At 37.4% G+C, this 24,883-nt stretch overlaps 1 protein-coding gene across 3 annotated transcripts in view; it reads right to left on the reverse strand.

Annotated features, from left to right (window-relative positions):
* Tubgcp4 (tubulin gamma complex component 4) overlaps nucleotides 1-24,883 on the reverse strand; it is a 46,265-nt gene that overhangs the window by 15,223 nt on the left and 6,159 nt on the right. For 2 of the 3 annotated variants that reach the window (XM_005316483.5, XM_013358193.4), the window contains exons 3-9: nucleotides 23,918-24,040; nucleotides 23,538-23,591; nucleotides 23,036-23,092; nucleotides 19,829-19,908; nucleotides 16,540-16,741; nucleotides 14,212-14,377; nucleotides 13,875-13,999 (exon numbers count right to left, since the gene is read on the reverse strand). In XM_005316483.5, the coding sequence (XP_005316540.1) occupies nucleotides 13,875-13,999; nucleotides 14,212-14,377; nucleotides 16,540-16,741; nucleotides 19,829-19,908; nucleotides 23,036-23,092; nucleotides 23,538-23,591; nucleotides 23,918-24,040 (807 nt within the window). The remainder of the gene's footprint in view (nucleotides 1-13,874; nucleotides 14,000-14,211; nucleotides 14,378-16,539; nucleotides 16,742-19,828; nucleotides 19,909-23,035; nucleotides 23,093-23,537; nucleotides 23,592-23,917; nucleotides 24,041-24,883) is intronic. The other variant, XM_078049729.1, reaches the window with a different exon arrangement.

Genomic DNA, 24,883 nt, shown 5'->3' on the forward strand with positions numbered 1-24,883 from the left:
CTGGGATATAAGGATGGTCCAATACAGTCAAATCAATAAATCTGATATGCTGCATCAACAAAAAGGACAAAAACCATATGATCACTTCAGTAGATGCAGAAAGGGCATTTGATAAAGTTTAACACTCCTTCAAGATAAAAACTCCCAAAAGTGTAGTTTAATAGTAGAGCACTTGACTAGCATGCATGAAGCTCTATGTTAAATCCCCAGTACTGCAAAAGAACAAAGCAGGAAAAAAAAACAAACTTTGAAGAAATTCAGTTTTAAAGAACATACCTCAATATAATAGAGATCATATATAACAAACTAATAGTTAAAATCACATTGAATGGGGAAAAGCTGAAAGCCTTCTTAGTAAGACCTGAAACAAGATAAGAATATCCAACCAGAGATATGAAAAATTGTGCTCTATATGTAACTGTAATGTATGATGCTATCATATATATATATATATATATATAAAAAGATAAGGATATGCACTTTCACCTCTTTTATTCAACATAGTTCTGACAGTCCTAGGGAGAGTAATCAGGCAAGAGAAAGAAGGCACATCTCAATTGGAAAAGAAGTTGTCAAAATTGTTACTGTTTGTAAATGATGAGATCTTATGGCAGAAAGTGCCAAAAATTCCAAAAATTCCACCAAAAAAATTTTAGACTAAATGAGTTTAGAAAAGTTATAGGATAAAAAAGCCAGTGGTGTTGCATTATGCCAATAGTGAATTATCTGAAATAGAAATTAGGAAAGCAACCCCATTTACAATAGCTCCCCCAAAAGTAATATATGTAGGAATAAATTTAACCAAAGAGATGAAAGACATTTACAATGATAATTATAAAATACTGGTGAAAGAAATTGAAAAGAATACATGAAAGTGAAAAGATATCCTATGTTCATGGATTGGAAGAATCAATATTGTTAAAATGTCTTTACTACTCAAAGTGATCTAAAGATCCAATGCAATCTCTATTAAAATACCAATGACAGTCTTCACAGAACTAGGAAAAACAATTCTAACATTTACATGAAACCATACAGAAACCCTGAATAGCCAAAGCCATCTTGAGCAAAAAGAACAAAACAAGAGGCATTACACTATCTGACTTTAAACACACAATGCTGTCACAAGCTGTCCATGGGTTGCATGTGGGTCACCACATATCAAAACCTAGTGGACAGAAACATTTGGTGTCTGAGAATGACCAGTGGACATTTTCTCTGGTCAACTTCCAGGGACAGTGTGAATTTCTAACCTGCTCTGCTGTGTCCCATGGAGCAGCTGAGATGCGTGTGACCTGCCAAGATGTCAATCAACCTGCAGACTGCAAGATATCACCAAACAAGATGCCGTCCTTGAAACCTTACCCCTGCCTTTGATGTACCCCCTTAAATAAACCACTGAAGCCATTTCCTTTTTCTGGTTCCAGCACCCATATGGACTAGATATATGAGGGGCTTGGCTTTTTTGTAAATATATTTTTATTTGTGTTTTGCTATTCACTAAGTTTTTTGAGACTAAGTTTCCAGGTAGCTTCACCCTCCTCGGCAGGAAGAACCACCCCCCCAAAGAGATGCTGGCTGTCACCCCTTAACAACTCTATAGCAATCAAAACAGCATGCCAGCATGGTGGCACACACCTATAATTCCAGTGGCTCAGGAGACTGAGGCAGGAGGATTGCAAGTTCAAAGCCAGCCTCAGCAACAGTGAGGCACTAAGCAACTCAGTGAGACCCTGTCACTAAATAAAATACAAAAAAAAAAAAAAGGCTGGGAATGTGGTTTAGTGGTCAAGTGCCTCTGAGTTCAATTCCCAGTGCAAGTCTCCCCCCGCCCCACCACCCTGCAAAACAGCATGGTATTGGCATAAAAACAAAAACACAGATCAACAGAGCAGAATACATCCTAAAAGTAAACCCACACATCTGGAGCAGCTGATTTTGGACAAAGGTGCTAATAAGAACAAGCACTGGAGAAAGGAACACCTTTTTAATAAATGATGCCAGGAAAACTGGACATCCACGTGCTGAAGAATGAAACTAGAACACGTCTTTTTTTATTTTTTATTTTAATTTTTTGGTACTGGGGATTGAACTCAGGGGCGCTTAACCATTGGATATCACATCACCAGCCCTTTTTTACTTTTTTTTTTTTTTTTTTTTTTTTTTAGAGACAGGATCTCACTGAATTCCTCAGGGCTTCACTAACTTGCTGAGGCTGGCTTTGAACCCACTATCCTCCTGCCTCAGCCTCCTGCGCCACTGGGATTACAGGCTTGCACCACCATGCCTGGCTATGGATTCTCTTATGAGCTACAAATATCAAATAAAAAATGTATTAAAGACGTCAGACCTAAAACTATGCAACTACTATGCAAACATAGGGGAAACACTAGACAATGTAATGGACAAGAAGTTTTTTGGACAAGAAACTGAAGTACAGGAAACTGAACAAAAAAAGATAAATGGAATATGGCAAACTAAAAAGCTCTGCATAGCAAAGGAAACAAACAGAATGAAAAAACACTTTATAGAATCGGAGAAAATATTTCCAAATTATGCATCTGACAAATACATAAGGAACTCTTAAGAACTCAATAGCAAAAACCTAAATTACCTGAATAATAAATGGGCAATAGCTCCAAATAGACATTTCTCAAAAGAAAACATACAAATGCCAATGGTTACATGAAAAAATACTCAATATTACTGATTATCAGCGAAATGCAAATCAAAGCCATAAAGAATAGTATTATTAAAAAGACTAAAAAAAATAAGTACTTGCAAGGATGTGGTTAAAAGGGAATCCTTGTCCTTTGGCTTTAGCAGGAATATAAATTAGTACAGCCACTATGGAAAACAGTATGGATAAAAAATTACAAAAAGACCTACCATATGATCCAGCAATGCCACCACTGGGTATGTATCTGATGGAAATGCAATCAGTATGGTGAGGAGACAGCTACACTCCCAGGTTCACTGTAGCAGTAATCACAATAGTCAAGAAACTCAATCAACCTAAGTGTCAGTCAACTCATGAATTGATTAAGAAAATGAGAGACAGAGGGGCATGGTAGACCACCCCTGTAATCCAAGTTTCTAAGGAGGCTGAAGTAGAAGGATCACAAGTTCAAGGTCAAGTTGATAAGACCTGTCTCAAAAATCTAAAAATAAAAATAAAAAGGGTTGAAGATATAGCTCAGTGGTAGAGTGCTTGTCTAGCATGTGCCAAGCCCTGTGTTCAATCCCTAGTACTGGAGAGGAGGGGGAAAAGGAAAAGAAAATGTGGCACAAAGCACACTGGAATACCATTCAACTATTAAAAAAAAAAATAGAATCCTGCCATTTGTGACATGATAGAACTGGAATTCATTACATTATGTAAAGTAATCCTGGCACAGCAAGACAAGTACCACATGATCTCACTCATGTGGAATCTAAAAAGGATGATCTTACAGAAGTTGAAAGAGAGACAGATAGTAGGAGTTAGCAAAAGGATAGGAAAAGGTTGATCAATAAACACTACATTACAGTTAGTGCTTACATAGAGCAAAAAAATTCTGATGTGTTATTGCACAATAGGGTGAGGTAGATAAAAATAATGTACTATACATTTCAAAAAGCTAGAAGAAAGGATTTGAAAGTTTTTGCATAAAAAATGTTTCAGATAAATATGCTTAACCTGGTTTAATCACACTTGATGTATACATACATGGAAACATTATATGGTATCCCTATATATACAATTTTTATGTTTATGTATCAGCTAAAAACTGTTTTAATATAAAACATGAAACAAGAAAATAAGAAATATAGGCATCAATGAATTTTAAAAATACATCTTGAGGAAATGAATAAGTTCCTAAAAATTTTTACATTAAGAAGTAAATGTTTGGGGCTGGGGCTCAGTGGTAAAGCACTTGCCTTGCACGGATGAGGCACTAGGTTTGATTCTCAGCACCACATAAAAATAAATAAATAAAGATATTGTGTCCATCTACAACTAAAAAGAATTTAAAAAAAAGTAAATGTTTATTCCACTATTGTCATGTATTTAATATATAAATAAGAAGTAAATGTTTTATGTCAATAGGTTTTAAACACACTGAACTGTAAAGTTTTCCTTCCTAAAGAAACCTAAGCTTATCAGGAGGCTGAGGCAGATGAATTGCAAGTTCAAAGCTAGCCTTAGCAACTTCGTGAGGCCCTAAGCAACTTACCAAGATCCTACCTTGCCATAAAAATATAAAAAAGGGTTGAGGAAGTGACTAAGTGGTTGAGTGCCCCTGGGTTCAATCCCCTGTATAAAAAAAAAAAAAGAAAGAAACCTAGTTTTTCAGGTAAATTCAAACCTTTAGTAAGAATTCCTGTTTATATAAGCTATTCTAAAAAATAGAAAGAGAACAAAAGCTACATTTTATAAGTCCATTTTATAAGGCTTATATAATCTTTATTCCAAAACCACCTAAGAACAAGAGTAAAACCATTTTTCCACTAGCAAATATAGATGCAAAAAAAAAATCTAAACATTGTATTGGTTAACCAAATCCAACCATATGCTACAAAATAAAACATCACAATGGAATACAGATTATTCTAGGAAGATTGGACATCTGAAAATTCTAACCAGAAATTTCTATATGAATAGACTAAAGGAGAAACATAAAAGCCAGAAACTGTACTTCTTATTAATACAAAAGGGGCAACTGATAAAATTCAACATTTACATAACAACCCTTAGCAAACCAGGAATAGAAGACAATTACTGTAACCTGATGAATTTATGTTCCAGAAGCCCACATTAAACTCTATAATGGAGAAACTAATATGTATAAACTTCAAGGGCCAACAAATCATGGATATTTATTATTATCCCTACTGTTTAACAATTTACATAAATATCATCCTAGCTGTTGTATATAGTATTAAAGATCCCAGCTAAAAGAGAGAAAAAAATAATTCTAGCTAATAATGTAAGAAAAAAAAATTAAAAATTGCAAAAGTCTCATTACTTGCAAATGCTATGGTCAACTACCTACAAAATAGAATTGAACTATTAGAACTAAGAGTTAAACAAGTTGCCAGGTTTTATCAACTTAGAAAAATTAATAATATATTATTATTATTATTATTACATAATGCAAGTTGAACCAGGGTACTTTACCACTGAGCTACCGTTGTAGCCCTTTCTAAATTTTATTTTGAGACAGGGTCTCACTATGTGCCCAGGCAGTCCTCAAACTTACTAGCCTCCTGCCTCAGCATCCCAGTCACTGGGATTATAAGTATGTGCTACTGTGTCCAGCTTTAATATTATTACTTATATAAGCAATAACCAACTGAAGATATAATTAAAATAAAAACTACTAAGTATCGGAGAATTTTTAAAAACTCTTTTGTTGAAGGATTCTAAGATACAGAAAAGTACACAAATCATAAGCTAATAGCATGAGAAATATTCACAACAGAATACACTTCTATAACCAATCCCCAGATCAAGAAATGGAACACATTGAACATTATCAGATTGCAGAAGCCCTTCTCTCCCTTCCAATGACTAAAGAAGAGCCAGTACTATCCTAACATCTAGCACTGGGTTAATTCTGTCTGTTTTTGAATTTTATAGAACAGATTGCTATGTAGGTATTCTTTTTAAAAACTGAAAAAAGCAGGAAAAGATCCAAAAGACTCTTCCTTTTTCCTTCTGGGCAAACTATTTGTTTTCATTATTATGTTATCATTGTTATAATACTTCTCAAAGCAGTCTATTATCTACAGTTCTAGGAAACCTCAAAAGAGTTAAAAAGAATCTGAGCTTTGATTCTTTGCCTATTATTTTTAAAAATCTGGAAATGGGGCTGCGGTTGTGGCTCAGCAGTAGTGTGCTTGCCTAACACATGTGAGGCCCTGGGTTCAATCCTCAGCACCACATATAAATAAATAAATAAAATAAAGGTATTGTGACAAGTACAACTAAAAAATACTTTTAAAAAAACCTGGAAATATTTCTAGCAATGTATTTATTTCAAAATTTCAAAAGAACAATTCTGATACCTCTTATAACTCAATAAAATTTTACTTTTCTCCATTAATTATATTTTCCAAGGAGTTATACACAAAGACAGGGCAGAAATAGATTTACTAAAAAAGAAAAAGGAATTATAGATTGCCGCAGTCTGGCTGGGCACAATTTAGGAGCCACTTGTCAAAAGAAACGAACTTTATTTTTAGAACCACACACGCCAAACAAAACAGCTCCTCAGGAAAAACCTTCAGAGCCCAACTGCCACCACCGGCTTCCCACGAGCCTATCCACTTCGCCTCCTCCTCCTGCTCTTAAGGCCGATTGGCTGGGTCACGTGGGTGGAGCCAAAAAAGTCCCCAAATGAGCAGCTCCGTGGTCTGAAAGGGCAGGGAAACAGCCCAATGAGCATCACCGCAGAGGAGCCAATCAGTTGGCAGCTGGAAGTTGCTGGGGCCGCTGTGAGCCAATCATCAGCTGGCAGCTGGAAGTTTGCTGGGGCCCCTTCGGCTGTGGCTCTCAACATCTCCCCCTCTCTGTTTAAACAAGCATGTGGCTTAGGGACCGTGCCTGCCTTAGGTTGTCCAATAGTACATATGGTCCTTACCCATTATCAGATGAGCTGACCTCAAGGCATCAGCCTCATGTCTTAGGTTGGTACCACTGCAATTGGATCTTACCCGTCACTGACTACCGGTCCAGTATACAGCCACACCTGTGGATAGGTCTTTGTATCAGCGGGGGTGGGTGGGTGAGGTTCTTTGCCTCACCTCTGTTGGCCCCCAAATTTTAGCTGAACGACCATGACAAGCAGAAGGGAGGAAGATACACCAAGCCAATTGACGGCTCCTTTTGGAAAAATTGTACCACCGATGACATCAACAGCAAAAATACTCCAACACTACCACAAGTCGCTGCACCAACAGATAGTTCACAATGCATACAGGTGAGTTCACAATGTATACATTGTCCAGGCAAGTTCTGCAAGCAGTTCAATGATGGCTATTGCAGAAGCTGTAGATTGGTTTTATCTTTGTCTTCACCAGCACTGGGATGAAGATAGGAATTCTGGCAATAATGGTTAAAGAAAAAATTATGTAACATTCCAGAAGGCACTAAAAGAAAACAATTTTCTTAACAATGTACCTTATCTTGAACAGAATTATTAAATATAATAAAAAGGAAAGGTGAAAGTAAACAAACAGATCTGTTAACCTCCTTTTTTGTCCATATATTAAAACAATCCTCAACAGCTGTTTACCCAATTTAAATTAAACCATTTAAATCATGTGAAAAAAAAATTAAACCACCATAGAGGGTACTCCATTATCAAAAAAAGAACAAGGACCAGCTGTTTATCCACGATATCGTGGAGAAAGGCATCGGGCTCCGTTGCCAAAAAATGGACAGGGGGGCCCAATGATCCAGGGCCCAAAACCACAAATATATGGAGCACTGGAGGAACCCAACAACCCCATCAGGGTAGTGCCCAGGACACTTTGTCCATTAGATCCCTCATCAGACAAACCAGAGGGAGCGCAGGGTTGGACATCTGCGCCTCCGCCAGAGCAGTACTAACTCCAGAGATGGGAGTTCAAATCATTCCCACAGGGGTAAAAGGACCTCTTCCCAAAGGAACAGTAGGCTTATTATTGGGACACAGCTCTTCTACTCTAAAAGGACTTATAATAAATCCTAGGGTAATTTCACCGATTATGAAGGTGAAATAAAAATTATAGCCAGTTCTCCAAAGGGTATATCAGTAATTTCACCAGGAGATAGAATAGCACAGTTACTAATAATACCCAGCCTACATGATAAATTTTCCAGTCGTACTGCAGAAAGAGGTTCCAAGGGATTAGGCTCCACAGGTGTAGATTGGGCTATGCTTTCTTTAAATTTAGATTCTCGCCCCATGCTAAAACTAAATATTCAAGGACATGAATTTAATGGGCTACTGGATACAGGTGCAGACCTTAGCATCATCTCTCATCAAGAATGGCCAAAACATTGGCCATTACAACAAGCCACTCAAACGCTTCGAGGCCTAGGAGTGGCGACTAATCCCCATAGAAGTGCAATGGTATTAGATTGGAAGAATCCTGAAGCATGTGAAGGAACTATACAGCCATATGTATTGGATCATCTTCCTGTAAATTTATGGGGACGAGATGTCCTAGATCAATTAGGTTTGACATTAACAAATAACATCAACCAAAATACACCCACTATTATGACTAGACAAGCTTTTAGGAAAGGAAAAAAATTAGAAAAACAAGAACAAGGTATAGCAGCACCAATCAAATAGATCAAGGAACAGACAGACATGGGTTGGATTTTCAGAAAGGGCCACTGAGAAAATAAAAATTACTTGGAAATCAGAAAGACCAGTATGGGTTCCTCAGTGGCCCCTGACTAAAGAAAAAATGCAAGCAGCCCATGACCTGGTCAAACAACAATTAGCGGAAGAACATATAAAACCTTCTGTATCTCCCCATAATACTCCCATTTTTGTCATCAAAAAGAAATCTGGTAAATGGAGATTATTGCAAGATTTAAGAGCCATTAATAATGAGATGGTTATTTTGGGACCTGCTCAATCGGGGATTCCTCAATTGTCTGCTTTGCCAAAAACTTGGTATGTTTTAGTTATAGATATTAAAGATTGTTTTTTTTTTTCAATTCCAATTCATCCTAAGGATAGTCCACGTTTTGCATTTACTATCCCTGTACTGAATCATGAAGGTCCTGATCAGAGATATGAATGGAAAGTACTCCCTCAGGGATGGCTAACAGCCCAACTATATGTCAAATTTATGTTAACAAAGTAATCCAGCCACTTAGAAATCAAAATCCTGAACTACAAATATTTCACTATATGGATGATGTATTATTAGCACATAAAGATAAAAACACATTGCTAGATTGTTATGCCACACTTACAAACTTATTAAAAAATTATAATCTAGAGATAGCAATAGATAAAGTACAATTAAATTTTCCAATAAATTATTTAGGAGTTCTATTATCCTCAACCATGGTCCGTCCACCAAAAATTCAAATATGAGTAGATCAACTCAAATCACTTAATGATTTTCAAAAGTTATTAGGAGACATAAATTGGATAAGGCCTTATCTAGGTATACCAACAGGAGAGTTGGTACCTTTGTTTGATATCCTAAAAGGTCCATCAGATCCAAATTCACCCCGCATGTTAACGCCTGAAGCAAGAAAGGCATTAAAAATCATTGAAACATATATGGAAAATACGCATTTGGATAGAATTGATATAAGTTTGCCTTTATTATTTATTGTACTACCAACAAAAAATATTCCTACAGGAGTATTTTGGCAAGAAGGTCCATTATTATGGATACATTTATCTTATTCTCCTAACACTATTCTTACTAGGTATCCTGAGGCTGTAGGACAATTAATACTCAAAGGAATAAAAGCAGCAAAGGGAGTGTTTGGAATTTCTCCCAATAAAATTATTACTCCATATACTATGAATCAAATTGATGAGTTAACTAATGAGTTAAATACTTGGGCAATAATCATGTGCAAATCTAATATTTCATTTTATAACCACTTACCATCTAATCCTTTATTGTCTTTTTGGTCATTGCATCCTGTAATTTTTCCAAAAATGACAAGAAAAACACCTATCATGAATGCTCCAAATATATTCACTGATGGGTCAAATAATGGTACAGCAACAATAGTTACACCTGATCAAACTTTTACATTTTTAGTACCCAAACAATCAGCTCAAAAGGTAGAGCTTAATGCAGTATTACAAGCTTTTGTGATGTTTAAAGATTCTGTATTTAATTTATTTTCCGATAGTCAGTATATAGTTAATGCTATAGTATCCCTTGAAGATGCTGGTAGGATTTCCCCTTCCTCTACTGTTTTCTCTTTGCTTTCCACTATACAAAGTCTAATCTGGGACAGAAAAGATCCATTCTTTATAGGACATATCAGGGCACATACAGGATTGCCTGGAGCCCTTAGTTTGGGCAATGATTTAGCAGATAAAACTACACATGACATACATATTTTCTCTACACTAGAAGAAGCTACGAATTTTCATAAAAAGTTCCATGTTAATGCTAATACTTTACAAAAGCATTTTAAAATAACTAAGGAACAAGCTAGACAAATAATAAAACAATGTCAAAATTGTGTGACCTTTTTACCACAAGTTAATCTTGGAGTCAATCCTAGAGGATTGATACCTAACCATATTTGGCAGATGGATGTTACACACTTGCCACAATTTGGAAAATTAAAATATTTGCATGTTACAGTTGATACTTCTTCTGGACTTTTGCTGGGGCTCCTTGGGCTGTGGCTCTCAACATCAGAAGGAGGGGAGGTGGAGAGGCTCGTGGGAAGCCGGTGGTGGCAGTTGGGCTCTGAAGGTTTTTCCTGAGGAGCTGTTTTGTTTGGCATGTGTGATTCTAAAAATAAAGTTCATTTCTTTTGACAAGTGGCTCCTGAATTGTGCCCAGCCAGGCTGCGGCATTCATTAGCCCAATGCCTCCCTCTACAGCATCGTGGGCAAATACCCAGTATTCTATTCCTTTGATACCTAGTTTTGTTAAACCCTCCTCCATGGGGCAATTCCTTTTAAAATGTCCTGTTTGTTCACAATTGTAGCATGTTCTTGGCCTGGCATCTAAAGCCTGTTTTATTGCAGCTGCCATGATTTGCCCTTGTTCATTAATGTCTCTGGCATCTAAAGCCTGTTTTACTGCAGCTGCCACAACTTGTTCTTGTTCATTAAGGTCTCCACATAATTTAATATATGTGTTTAAATCTTCATGTTTCCATGGTCTAATGACTTCTCTGCACCAACAATTCGCTTGCTCATAAGCCAGTTGTTTTATTAATGGCATTGCTTGTTCTGTATTCCCAAAAACTCTGGTAGCTGTTTGAATAAGCCTATCTACAAATTCAGTGTAAGGTTCATTAGCTCCTTGTATTACCTTAGATAACTGACCTTGTAAACCTCCATGTCCTTGTAAAGTCTTCCATGCCCTAACTGCCTCTGCAGCAATTTGTGCGTATACACCAGGATCATATGCAATTTGTTGCTGCTGATCCTCATAAGGTCCCTTTCCTAACGACATATCTAGATTTCTCTGAGGATAACCAGCTGCTGCATTTTGCCTAGCCGTCTCCTTGCAAAATTCTTCATTGGCAACCTTCCATAACAGGTATTGTCCTCCATTTAGCACAGCTTTACACATATGAGCCCAATATGCTGGTGTCATGTTCAAGTTGTTAATGGATTCGACCAAGCTTACAGTGAAGGGTGTTTGAGGTACATAGGTTGTTACAGCCTCTTTTAGCTGCTTCACTGTCTTGAAATTTAAAGCATGGTGAATTCGTTGCCCTCCTGCCTCAAATACAGGGCATGTTAATACTTGAGATCCTGTCTCAGGATCCCAACTATCAACTGCAGGGGTTGGGGGCCTCCCAGCATATGGAGGTGGCCTTGTTAGTTGGACATTTACGTCCTCTGGTGATAGAAAGGTGTTAGTAGCAGTCTCCTGATGTAATTTTTCCCCTGATGGCTTTTCTGCTCTAAGCTTTCTTCTTCTATCTGACTAGCTCAAAAGACCTTCTCTTTTACTTGAATCTTTTCCTCTTTCTGACTAACTTGAGAGACCTTCTCTTTTACTTGAATCAATATGTCTTCTCCTTCCTCTACCTTTGTCTGAACTGAAGGCTTTGGACTAAGCAAACCAGATACCAACATCCACAATGTCAATGTGCCAACTGGCAGAGTTCCTGGGCTTTTCTTTTCTATTCTTTTTAAATCTTCACCATGATGGTTCCATCGTGATATATTTAATAACTCCTCCTTAAAAAGCCATGGGCTACATTTTTGTATTGTATCAACATATGCCCTGACTGCTCTTGATTTTACTGGGATGCCTCCTTCCTCTAATAATTTACTTAACACTCTTTAGGTTTGTTTTTTACTAATTTCTGATCCCATATTTCTACTATAATACAACCCAACAAGATAACACCAAACAAAACCGAGACAGAATGAAATAAAAATGGAACCACACAAAATCATTATATCAGCCTTTCTATCCTCCTGAAATGTCCATCTGTCCTTTCTCCCTATCTGTTCCTCAGACGCAAATAGTTTTTCCTCAGATGTGAGCGGTTTTTCTTCGGTCTCACTCATCTCCAGGGACAGGCAATTTAAAACAAAAGTGAAGCAAAACAAAAGAATAATCTTAAAATGGTCACCCATCCTCTCGCCCTGCCCTCAGGGGCGAGCAGTTTACCTTATCACTTACCCTCGATCGGTCCCCATGTGGCCCACCAAATGCCGCAGTCTGGCTGGGCACAATTTAGGAGCCACTTGTCAAAAGAAACGAACTTTATTTTTAGAACCACACACACCAAACAAAACGGCTCCTCAGGAAAAACCTTCAGAGCCCAACTGCCACCACCGGCTTCCCACAAGCCTCTCCACCTCCCCTTCTCCTCCTGCTCTTGAGGCCGATTGGCTGGGTCGTGTGGGCGGAGCCAAAAAAGTCCCCCAATGAGCAGCTCCGTGGTCTGAAAGGGCAGGGAAACAGCCCAATGAGCATCACCGCAGAGGAGTCAATCAGTTGGCAGCTAGAAGTTGCTGGGGCCGCTGTGAGCCAATCATCAGCTGGCAGCTGGAAGTTTGCTGGGGTCCCTTCAGCTGTGGCTCTCAACAATAGATACTAGCTCCTTTTAGACAAGAACCTGCCTTGGGCTATATATAGACAGGCCAGCAAGTGTCTTGAAATTTTAATGAAAGAAACATGAATTCTAGATAATAGATTATTGCCCATAAAGCATCAAATGAAATGATATTTCATGGCCATTTTAAAATGTGTGATTCTGGGTCTATGTCATGGCTATGTCTTTGAAACCTAGGATTTTTTTGAAACAGTAATCAGAAAAGGAAACCACATTTGTAATAGATTATTATGCTTCTAGCCTTAGGAAATCTGATGCTAAGCTCCAAGTACAGACATAGTGGTGGTTTTTTAGCCCTGTTGGTGCTTCAGAATCACCTGTAGAAGTCTGCCTGCTGGCTGGCAGATGGTTTCTTTAAATCAAAATGTACCTATCCCTCCTGACCTCCAAATCATAAGCTTTGTAAGAAAGGACTTGGTATAAGTGCATGCTTTAAAATTTCCCCCGGTGATTTGTCTAGTCAAGGCTGAAAATCATTAACAATTGACTAAAGGTCTGACTTCACATTATCTACATTAGTCACATGCCCATGAACTAAGTATTAAAAGTCATACAACATATGCCCATTTGAAAATTTATTGGTTACAATTTAAACTGGCATTCAAACTTAAGAACACAGAACTCTAACCTATTCTGAGCTCCAGACAGTTTCACTAACATTTGTTGTGCTTTACTTGGAAGATTATCATATATATAACTGAAATACATGTTATAAAACTACACTCAATTTTTTTTTCTTTTTTGTGGTGCTAGAGATTGAACCCAGGGCCTATGTGCATGCGAGGCAAACACTCTACCAACTAGCTATATCCCAAGCCTCCTACACTAAAATTTAAGGCACTAAAATTAGAATTATTTGATTCCTTGGAGTTACTGCCAGCTACATAAACAGACTGCTGACTGTCAGAAATGAAACCAAGACGTCCTCTTTATTCAACTCATTAACAACAAAAACCCTGCCTTATTAAAAATAAAGTGTTTTCATTTTCTACTTATTCTCTCAAGTCTCTGCAAGCTAGGCTCTAGGCACATGAAGAAGAAACTGGGGAATAATCCCTTTTCTTCCTGAAACAACATAAGATGAAAGACAAACCTCAGCCACAGTACTGCGAATACGATCCACCACCTGCTCAAAATCCACCAAACTGAAAAGTGGCTGCTGCTTGAGTCGATGCAGCTCTGCAGCAAAAGTGTCCTCCTGGTTTTTCAAAATGGATCCTGCGGAATAAGAAGGCACTGTCAAAGGAAGACAGGACAGACAAGGTGTATCAGAGCAGATAGCAGTTTTACCCACTTCTCAGGCACTATGCTGCAATGACAATCCACAAGTATTTTCAGCCACTCTCTCTGACCAGGTATTCTTTGGGCCACAAAATATTACTCAAGAAGTATCTTTGAGGATGTGGCATACTGGGCAAGGAAATTCCTACCTTTTCTAGTCAGGTTCACATTTTGATTCTCAAACATCTGGACAGATTCTCCAACAAAGAGTATTTTTTCAGCAACCCTCACTGGAATGTAGGATGGCAAAATCTCTACCCGTAGGGAAAACTGCTTGAGAGATGGTGCCAGCATGTTCTCTTCCTCAATCAGGCGCTAATCAAGGAAATAATCTGTATCAGAGATGAAGTATGAAAAGGAGAACAAGGAAATACCTAGTAACTCTCTCAACCTGCAATTTATATTTATGTTTATATTCAGAGAATGTAAACCTGAAGTTGCATAATTCTTGGAGAGAGATTTCATTTTCAAGCAGCAGGATGGCATGGTGGAAATAATACTCTACTCCAAGACATCTTCCAAGAATGTCTATACTTATTATTTTACAGAGTCCCTGGTATACTATAATACCAATGGTCTAATTTTCTTCACTTTCCACTAAACTATAAGTCCATTAACCCATTTTTTTTCCCCCTAACCATCAGGATTTTTAACCCTGCCTGTATTTACTATGTAAAAACTTGGGCAGTACATGAGCTTCTTTACTTGTATAATGCAAGAAGCTGGTCTTTATTTTTCCAGGTCTTATATACATATCTGCTCTGCTGGAGTTCCTCAGGCCTTGTCCCAGACCCTCTTTTTCTCTTGCTCTACACTCTTCTGGGATAATCACATCTTCTGTGGCTTCAGGATATATCAGGACAGTTTTAATCTTTTTAGGTCACAGGCCTCTCTGAAATTATAAAATCTATGGACCTACCAGACAAATGTACATATCTATTGTACAGACAAATGTACATTTCAGAGAACCTCTTAAAGCTATCCATGCACCCCAAATTAACTTCTGAGCTATATGTTGATGTCTCCGTATTTAGATTCAGAACAAGCTACACTGCTCTCATGAGCCTCAAGCTAAGCCCACTGGACATTTCCCACAAGTTCCTCAAACTCAACATGCCCCAAATTAGAACCATCTTTCCCAAACACCACCAGAACACATGCCCTATTAACACACTCAATTGGATGCTGAAGGCAGAAATCATCCTTGATTCTTCCCTCAACCCACAGCCAACCAAATGCTAAGACCTAGTGGTTCTACCTCCCCAACATCTCTCAGACCTATCTACTTTTCTCTGTATTCACTGTTACCACCCTTGGTTTAGGGCACTATACTTTTTCTCTAAGTATTCCCAACATTCTCCTAATGGGTCTACCTGCCTACAATACTAATTTTTAAAAATTGATTTCCCACACAGCATTCAGAGTGATCAAAAAGTCTGATCATGCCTAAAATTCTTCAAGGGCTCCTTCTCACTGTTTACAGGGACCTTCTTTATATACTACTTTATAGTCTCATCAATTGCCACCTGCCCTCTCCCCGGCCACCATCTCTAACGTATATTACTTTAGGCTTTGACCATTCAACTGAATCACTAATGGTTCCCCAAACAAGCCATGTCTTCCACAGGATCTGTACCTTTACATGAATCATTCACTCTGCCTGGATATATCTTAACCTGCCTCCCAAGTCCTTTGCAATTCAGACATAACATTCCACTGAAAACCCTTCTCTAGTTACTCCAAAACTCTACTCCAAGACATCTTCCAAGAATGTCTATATTTATTCTTTTTCAGAATCCCTGGTATACTATAATACCAATGGTCTACTTTTCTTCATTTTCCACTAAACTATAAGTCCATTAACCCATTATGTACCACCATTCTAGAGAACACCTATAAAAAATAAAATTTTATAGGACACCTATGAGATTCCTCAATTTAAATTTTTATAGGTGTCCTATATATAGGATGATGGGACATAATGGGTTAAGGACAAGGATTACATTTTGTCTACGTAGGCATGACATCCAGAATCATGTCTAGTATGTAACAGGCATTCAATAAAATGTTGTAACAGTATAAACAGATGGCTGGATGGATGAAGTCGAATCAAAACTCCAAAAGGCACAGGGTAGCTATTATTTGTAGAGATGAGACTTATTACCTCTTAAATGCATACAATGGTAAAAGGGGAAGCAAAAAGAATCTCACAATTAAATTTTCTTTTTTTCTGGTGCTGGGGATCAAATCCACAGCCTTTTACATGGCAGGCAAGTGGGCTGTATCCCCAGAACCTTGCAATCATATTTTCTATTTTCTTCTCTCATAATAGTTAAGAGAAAGCAATGTTTACACCTAAGAATTTAGGGAAGGTGCTCAGACTATGATCTCTGAAGAGGAATCAGCATAAGATGATTTAGTTGCAGACTTTTCTGACTCCTGGCAGGAGTACGCTGGGCTTCTTGCTGTGCTCTCACCAAGTCCTGGAGTTCTCTCAGTTGTTTTCCTGTCAATCCCCCAATGCCCAGATCCTCCTCATCCTCTTCTGACTGGGCATTTGTATTACCAGAAGATGGACCCTGTTTGATAAAGAACTCTTCATGCTGGTCCAGTAGGAGTCCATGTAGCATCCACGCTGAGAGCTGTTTATACATGACCCCATGACACACAGCCAGGATTCTGAGGAGAGAGGAGAGCAAGAGCTTTAGTGGTCTACTTAAAGAATATGACTTGAACCAGCACCTCAGAAGCCATGCTACAGGATAAAGAGAGGCCTGAGAGTTTGGTGAGTCATAGGGGGAAATAACAAATTAAGTTAAAATAATTGTGCTATTTTAATTTAATTATTTGTGGATGAACTAAGTAATTAAATTTCCATAGTTGCAGCCTACATTCTGAAGTTGAAAAGGTTACATAAATGTTGTGCTACTCTTTTGGGAGAGGCACATTCTCTTTCCTTTCTTTGTGTAAAATTTCAAAACTGTTGAATCTCATTAAGTTGAAATGGACTTAATGGAGTCTCTTTTTAGCTAACACAGTATTAAATTTATTTTTCTTTTTGTTGAAATTACATAGAAAAAGAAGATTCAATGTTAGTGCCAGTAATATATGAAAATGCATTATCTGACAAAATGCAGAAATGAAAATAAAATATGATTGTTAAGAAATAGAATATTGAGATAGTCTCAATGGATTACCTACCAAATAACAGATTAATTACAAAGGGGAAAAGAAACTTCTATAGTGGAGAGATCTGATGGAACAAGAGACCTGATCAAACTTCACAACAGCAGTAACGGGCTAAATTTACTTTCTGTGCTTTCTGGTATGATGGAATGAGAAATACTATCATTTATGTTGTTTTCTTGCCAAAAATATTTAACCTGAATCTAATCATGAAGAAAGAATCAGATAAATCTAGATTGTGGAAAATTCTGTAGACAACTGGTAAGGGCTCTTATAAAAAGTCATTATCATAGACAACAACAAAAGGCAAGGGGGATCATTCCAAATTAAAGGAGACTAAAAAAGACATGACAACCAAATGCAGTGTGAAAACTGATTGGAACCTGAACTACAAAAACAGTACAGTTGTAATGGACTTTTTGGAACAACTGGAGAAATGTGGATGTATTCTAGATATTGTATTATGGAACCAATGTTAGCTTTCTTAGGTGTAATATGGTACTAAGGTTAAATAAGAGAATGCTTTTTCTAGAAATACAAGATGAAGTTTTATGGTTAAGTGTTAAGTCATCTGCAACTATGTCCTAATGATTCAATTTTAAAAATTAGGGCATGTGTGTATTTCACACATACCCAAAAGGGAAATAGAAAAAAAATAAATGTGGCAAAATGTTAACAACTGGTAAAACTAAAGAATGTACAAGTGTTTCACTGTAATATTCTTTCAACTTTTTTACAGGTTTGAAATTTTTCAAAAGTTGGGAAGAAAAAGAAACTACAGGAGCTGGGCACAGTGGTGCATACCTATAATCCCAGCAGTTTGGTAGGATGAGGATCTCAAGTTCAAAGCCAGCCTCAATAATTTAGTGAGGTCCTAAGCAACTTAGTGAGATCCTGTCTCAAAATAAAAAATAAGAAGGGCTGGGAATGTGGCTAAGTGGTTAAGTGCTCCTGGGTTCAATTCCTGGTACAAGAAAACAAAAACAAAAAAACTACAGGAACTCAAGCCTACTATTTTTAGTATACTAACTCAATAGACTGTCTCTTTTTTAAAAAAAAGTCAAATTGAAAACCATTTACATTTATGAACATCTATAAAATTTGATCTCTCAAAATATATATCAATTACATGTATCAATATTATTTACATGAGATTTTATATTCTGAATACATAATAGAGGATTCAGTCCCCATTGCATGTTTTGGAAAGTTTCCTGCTCTGCTGAGGGTTTACTTGTTCAGTGTTTCAAGAGTTGTGTAGATTAAGAGTTGGGAGCCAGGTGTAGTGGTACACACCTATAATCCCATTGGCTCCAGATACAGGATAACACTTTATATCAACTCCTATTCTATACTCAACCAAGTGGGTAAAATACAGTAGAAAATGTGGATTGTAGCACCTGGGATTCAGACAGGAGGATTGCAAGTTCAAAGCCAGCCTTAGCAACTTAGCAAGACCCTAAGCAACTCAATGAGACCCTGATTCTAAATAAAATATAAAAAAGGGTTGGGAATGTGGCTCAATGGTTAAGTGTCCCTAGGTTTAATCTCCAGTAGCAAAAAAAAAAAAAAGAGTTGTGAAGAGGGGCTGGGAGTGTAGCTCAATGATAGAGTGCTTGCCTAGCAAGTGTGAGGCCCAGAGTTCAATCCCATGTATGGTTTGGGGCGGGTGGGGGGAAGAGTTGCAAAGCGTCTTATAGATCATCTACTACAATTAATACTACACTCCATTTTTAATTTTTAATATTTATTTTTTTGTAGTACTGGGAACTGAACCCAGGGGCATTTTATCACTGAGCTACATCTCCAGCCCTTTTTTATTTTTTGAGATAGGGTTTTGCTAAGTGGCTGAGGCTGGCCTCAAATTTGCAATTCTCTTGCCTCAGTCTCCCAAGTCTCTAGGGTTAGAGGTATGAACCATCATATTCTTCCATACCGTCTTTTAAAAATGAGGAAGAGGAGAGTGAAAAGATCCAAAAAATAACCTCTAATAATACTTAACATTAATTTTTATACAATTGTAATTATTAAAACAAATACAATTTTGTTTCATCTTTCAGTAAGTATCATATGAAGTTTTTTTACATGTTACTATGGTGTTTATAATCTTAATGGCTTTATAGTCTATCAAGAGAATATATCTTTATTTAATTTTTCTTCTGGTAATTTTCTAATTTCCTGATAAAGACAACCTTGCATACGTTTATGACACTGTGGGATTACAAAGTATTTTAACACAATACTGGCCACACATATGCATATTTAAGCATAATAAGCAGTATCTGGCACATGTAATGAGAATCCTGCAAGGATAATGAGATCCAAAAATTAAAAAAGATTGCCTCAAGGTCAACTTGGCAGCTAACCCTGGCTTTGATACTTTATTTTATAAGCGTCTCATTGCAGATGATCCTGAACCACCATAAGGATTACATGGGCTCCTCTGCTTATAGGATTTTCTATCCTGGTCAAAACTCTACCCTGAGGGAAACCTGAGAAGATCTGAAAACAAAATACAAGAGAAGTCAAGTTACTTGACCTCCCCCCGCTATCCCCAACCTCAATTAATCCATCACTTACTTTTCTAGTGCACTTCGAACAGGAGGTAACCCTCCACAGCTGTGTTTGTAGACTGTTTCTAGGATTTGACAACCATGAATCTGAGGAAAATACAGACTTGTCAATCTGGATTCAAACAGTTCAAGCAATATCAATTCATATTCTATACTCAAGTGGGTACACTATAGTAGAAAATGTGGATAAACTATTTCACAAGATTTCTGACAGGAGTTGTCAAAGATGGGCTCCTCCCCTCAAGCACCATCCACATAATGTGTAGATAGGCAGCAATGCAAATTGCAAGAAAAACTCAGCAATCTGCATCTTTTTTTTTTTTTTTTTTTGGTAGTGCTGGGGATTGAACTCAGGGCCTCACACATGCTAGGGAAGCACTTTACTACTGAGCCCCCTCCCTTGCCCCCTCCTCAAGGTGATTCTTATGTACAGTGAAATTTGAGAACAAATGCACTAAAGAAACCAGAATCATTTACAATCAGAATTCCAAAATCATGGAAAGTTTTTTATTTCAGGATAAGTCCCAATTCAGAATACTTGTAAGGTATATACTCCCCCACAAATTCACTGCCTTTGTGTACTTTAGGCTGTGTGTGTGTGTGTGTGTGTGTGTGTGTGTGTGTATTAGTTCCTGGGAATTGAACCCAAAGCTTCATATATGCTAGGCAAATGCTCTACCATTTAGCTACATCCCCAGCCCTTTTTTAATGTTTATTTTGAGACAGGGTCCACTAAATTGCTTAGGCTGTCCTTGAACTTAAGATCCTCCTGCCTCACTCTTCTGAGTTGCTTGGATAAAAGGTATGTGCCACCTAGATTTTTAATTTTATATAAAAATATTCATATATTTTATTGTATAATTTATTTTATATATAAAATATTTATATTTTATTGTGTAGTTTATATATCATAAAATTAAATCATATTATGTGTATCATTTAACAGCTTTTAGTAATTTATAGCATTGTGCAACCATCACGATGTTCTATAACATTTCATCACTTAAAAAGAAGCCCCTCTCATGCCTATTGTGATCAGTCCTCATCCTCTGCCTCAGCCTGTGCTCTTGACCACACGTATTTCTTTTTTTTTAAACTCTGTAGAGCCTTACTTAGCATACTAGTTTCTCTATCACCTTTCTGGCAGGAAGGAAGATTCATCCATCTGTAATTCTTTCATTCGTTTTCCACTCTCCTTCCTATAGCCAATGGAAGCTGGAAAAAGTAAACTTAGTTGTGCAGTCTGGGAATACTGTACTTTCACCATTAACTCCACTAAACTAGAAGTTTCATTGGGAACCTCATTTTTGGGAAGTAGATTAGTATTTTACAGCATAGTCTTTGCAGTCAGATAGACCTGAGTTTATATCCCAGCCCTACAACTTACTTGCATCTGTGTGACTCTGAGCACATTCTTTAACATACTTAACCCTTTAGAGGATTGAATGTGATAATGTATGTAAAGCATTTAGTACAGTACCTGCTACAAATATCTAACATAGAGCAAGTGCACAATAAAAGCTGGACATTGTAATTTGATGAGAGCAGTCAGCTTTGATGGGCCACAGAAAGCCTCCCTACTGGTTTTGTAGGCAGAGCATAAAAGTTTCTATATTCACAGAGCAAAATTAACACAGCAATGTGGCAAATTAATTATATAACTAGTTACATTCAGCAAGGTGAACATTTTTTTTTTTTAAATATCTCTTTAGTTGTAGATGGACACAATACCTTTATTTTGTTGTTAAGTGATGCTGGGGATCAAACCCAGTGCCTCACGCATGCTAGGTAAGCACTTTACCACTGAGCCACAACCCTGGCCTTAGGTGAACATTTTTAATATGCTAACGCATAAATATGAGAGCTTAAAAACATGTAAACTTGAGCTAAACATGTTTAATCTCCTTGTCTATTTGGTCCAATTACAGACTGTAAACAGCAGAGTAGACTCTTCTTCTAATATGAAATCTCAAAGCAACTCATTCTTCAGAGTTGTTACGGTTTGGCTGTGAGGTATCCCCCATAATGCTCATGTGCTAAACAATGCAGGAATGTCCACAGGTGAAATGATTAGATGATAAGATCTATAACCTCATCAATGGATTAATCCATTTGATGCATAATAATCTGAATGGACTACTGGGTGGTAACTATAGACAGGCAGGGCATGGCTATAGGAAACAGGTTCCTGGGGGCGTGGCCTTACAGTATATCTTTTGCCTAGTTCTTCTCTGACTCTCTGCTTCTGAGCTGCCATGAGTTGAACAGCCTTCCTCTATCATACCCTTCTGCCATGATGCTTTGACCTCACCTTAGGCCCAGAGCAATGGAGCTGGCTGACCATGGACTGTGAAACTGTGAACCCAAAGTACACAACATCTTCTCTAAGTTGTTCTTGTAAGTTATTTTGGTCACAGGAATGCAGAGCTGATTAATACAAGTTGTTAACTCTGCCAAGAAAGAGTATTCTCCTTGACATTGGGAACTCTTAACTTTTCAATGAATATCATGAAAACTTGGGACAAGAATAGGCATAGTTTAACTAATAAACATCTGTATTTTACCCAGTGATTTCATAATTCTCAGAAAACTGCCAGCACCTTAACCATACATCTATCACCTTCTTTCTAAGAATTAATTTTCTGCTTCTCCTCAAGACCCAGACTCAACAGTTCTATATCCTTAATGTAAATTGCTCTCACCTCCAACTATTCATAGCATTTTTACCTTGCCCCATGAACATTCCTAGATCTATCTATTAACATTTGTCTGTTTTCTGAACCAGGTGGTGCTTAAAAACAAGGCCATGCCTTATTTTTATATTTCTGACACTTAGTATGATATACAAGTAGATTCTGTTGAATGAGTAAATTAACAAGTAAAAAACTACTAAGAACTAGTATATTTTTCACCAAAAAGAATGTAAAGCAACTTTGATTATTAATGTTTCCTTGCGGCTGAGGATGTGGCTCAAGCGGTAGCACGCTCGCCTGGAATGCGTGCGGCCCGGGTTCGATCCTCGGCACCACATACCAACAAAGATGTTGTGTCCGCCGAGAACTAAAAAATAAATATTAAAAATTCTCTCTCTCTCTCTCTCTCTCTCTCTCTCCTCTCTCACTCTCTCTTTAAAAAAAAAAAAAATATATATATATATATATATATATATTTCCTTGGTGTTTGCCAGAGCAAAAGCAAAAAGGAAAGTTCTCACCTTTTGACTTTTAATTTGCTCTACTACAACCATCACAGAGGGAAAAAGTAGTTGGAACTGCAAAGTAGAGAATAATTAAAGGTAGTTAATCAAATGCAGAGGGAAAAGAATCAACTCAGGAAATGCTTTTTTTCTAAATAGTTCAAGTTAAGACAAATGACAATACCACAGCACAGTCAAGAGTTAGTATATACTAAGGCAATTTGATTTGGGGATAGGATGCAAACAGGAAGAAGATAGCAGACAGAAGTAGTATCTATTTCTGAGGCTGGCATAATTTTTAATATTGAATTCAATGATAACATTAACATGAGACATTAATTATTAACTAAATTTGGAACTCTTTAAGCAGTTCTGATGTAGTAAAGAATACAAAATGCACAAAATATAAAATGCTGGACTCTGGTACTATAAGGAAAAACATTCTCAAAAGAGTGGCATAAATAAGATTATTTTAATAATGTCAACAGATTCCAAGGAATTTTGTTACTTGGACACATACCTGATCTAAGGAGTAATTGACATGTGATATGGAGAGATGCGGGTCAGCCAGGAACTGCAATAAAAAACAAGTAAAAAACTACTGTAATTAGGGCTTCACAAAAAACATCTTGAATCAATTTCATGTATAAAACTAGAAGAGAATCTGAGAAAGGGCTTAGTGTTAATTCTATGCTACAGAGCTCACTCAGGAACCTTTGCCATGATTCCTAAGCCACTTTGATCATGTTTTGGGCATGATCAAAGAGAGAACACTGTACCCTCCAACCACAAATTGCTCAGTTTTAACTACCTGACCTTATCAAAGAACATCTTCGATTTGAGACTATGCTCCAATCTGCTGTCCCAGAAGCATTGCTTCCTACATCTCCACTTCCTCACCTCTTGTTCCAAATCAAGCAGTGCTTGGCGATAAGGCTGCAGAACTGAATCCAGCCCTGTGCAGAAGGCCCTCAGATAGATTCCATGTAGCCCACCTGGTCCTTGCTGAGATAGGTGGTGGTCCTGAAACCAAACAAAGAAAAGTCAACTTCTTAGCTTCGGCCCTGAAACTTGAGGAAGACATTGTCCTTTATTAGTGGTATTGTTTTCATTTAAATAATTACAAATCAAAGGAATACTTCAGAGAGGAACATCCAGCAGAAAATATTTTGAGCACTGACCTTTTAAAATGTGGTATTTTAATTTTCCAAGCAGTACCAAATGTCACAACCAACCAGAAGTACTCTATAAAGTCAGTGGAGATTTTTCCATAAATCAATTTTGGCCTTATCATTCCCAGCTTAAATCTCTTTGGTGGCTTTCTATTGCCCCAGAATAATATCCAAATTCCTCTACATGGCACACAATAACTTCTGCATTCTGGCCTTGACCCATTTCTCCACAATTATTTTTCACTGCTTCCAGCTGTGCATTCTCATTTCCATGGTTCACCAGATGTGCTTTGCTTCTCCCTTACCACTACAGATTTGGACTTGTACTCTACTTCTGTCTGTGTGCCTCATCTTTCTGACAAACACCTACTCTTTCTGCAGGACCCAGCTCAAGCACATCTCCTCTGCAAAGCCCTTTCTAACTCTCTCTTGGGAATTAACAGTTCCACCTTGTTGCTTTCGTAACATCCTACTTAGTGAACTATACTTTTATTTAGATGTTGTCCTCACTAGACCATGAACTTTATAAAGCTAGGAACCATACTTTACTCATCTTTGTATCTCAGCTTCTCAGTTCTTCAAACAGAGGGTAAATATTTACTGAATGAATAAAATGACCTCAATCTTCCTCCCAACATATCTTCTCTTGCCTGGCTTGGCAATTCATCAAGAACATAAATCTGAGAGTCAACAT

Source organism: Ictidomys tridecemlineatus, chromosome 5, assembly GCF_052094955.1.
Source record: "Ictidomys tridecemlineatus isolate mIctTri1 chromosome 5, mIctTri1.hap1, whole genome shotgun sequence".
Lineage (NCBI taxonomy): Eukaryota > Metazoa > Chordata > Mammalia > Rodentia > Sciuridae > Ictidomys > Ictidomys tridecemlineatus.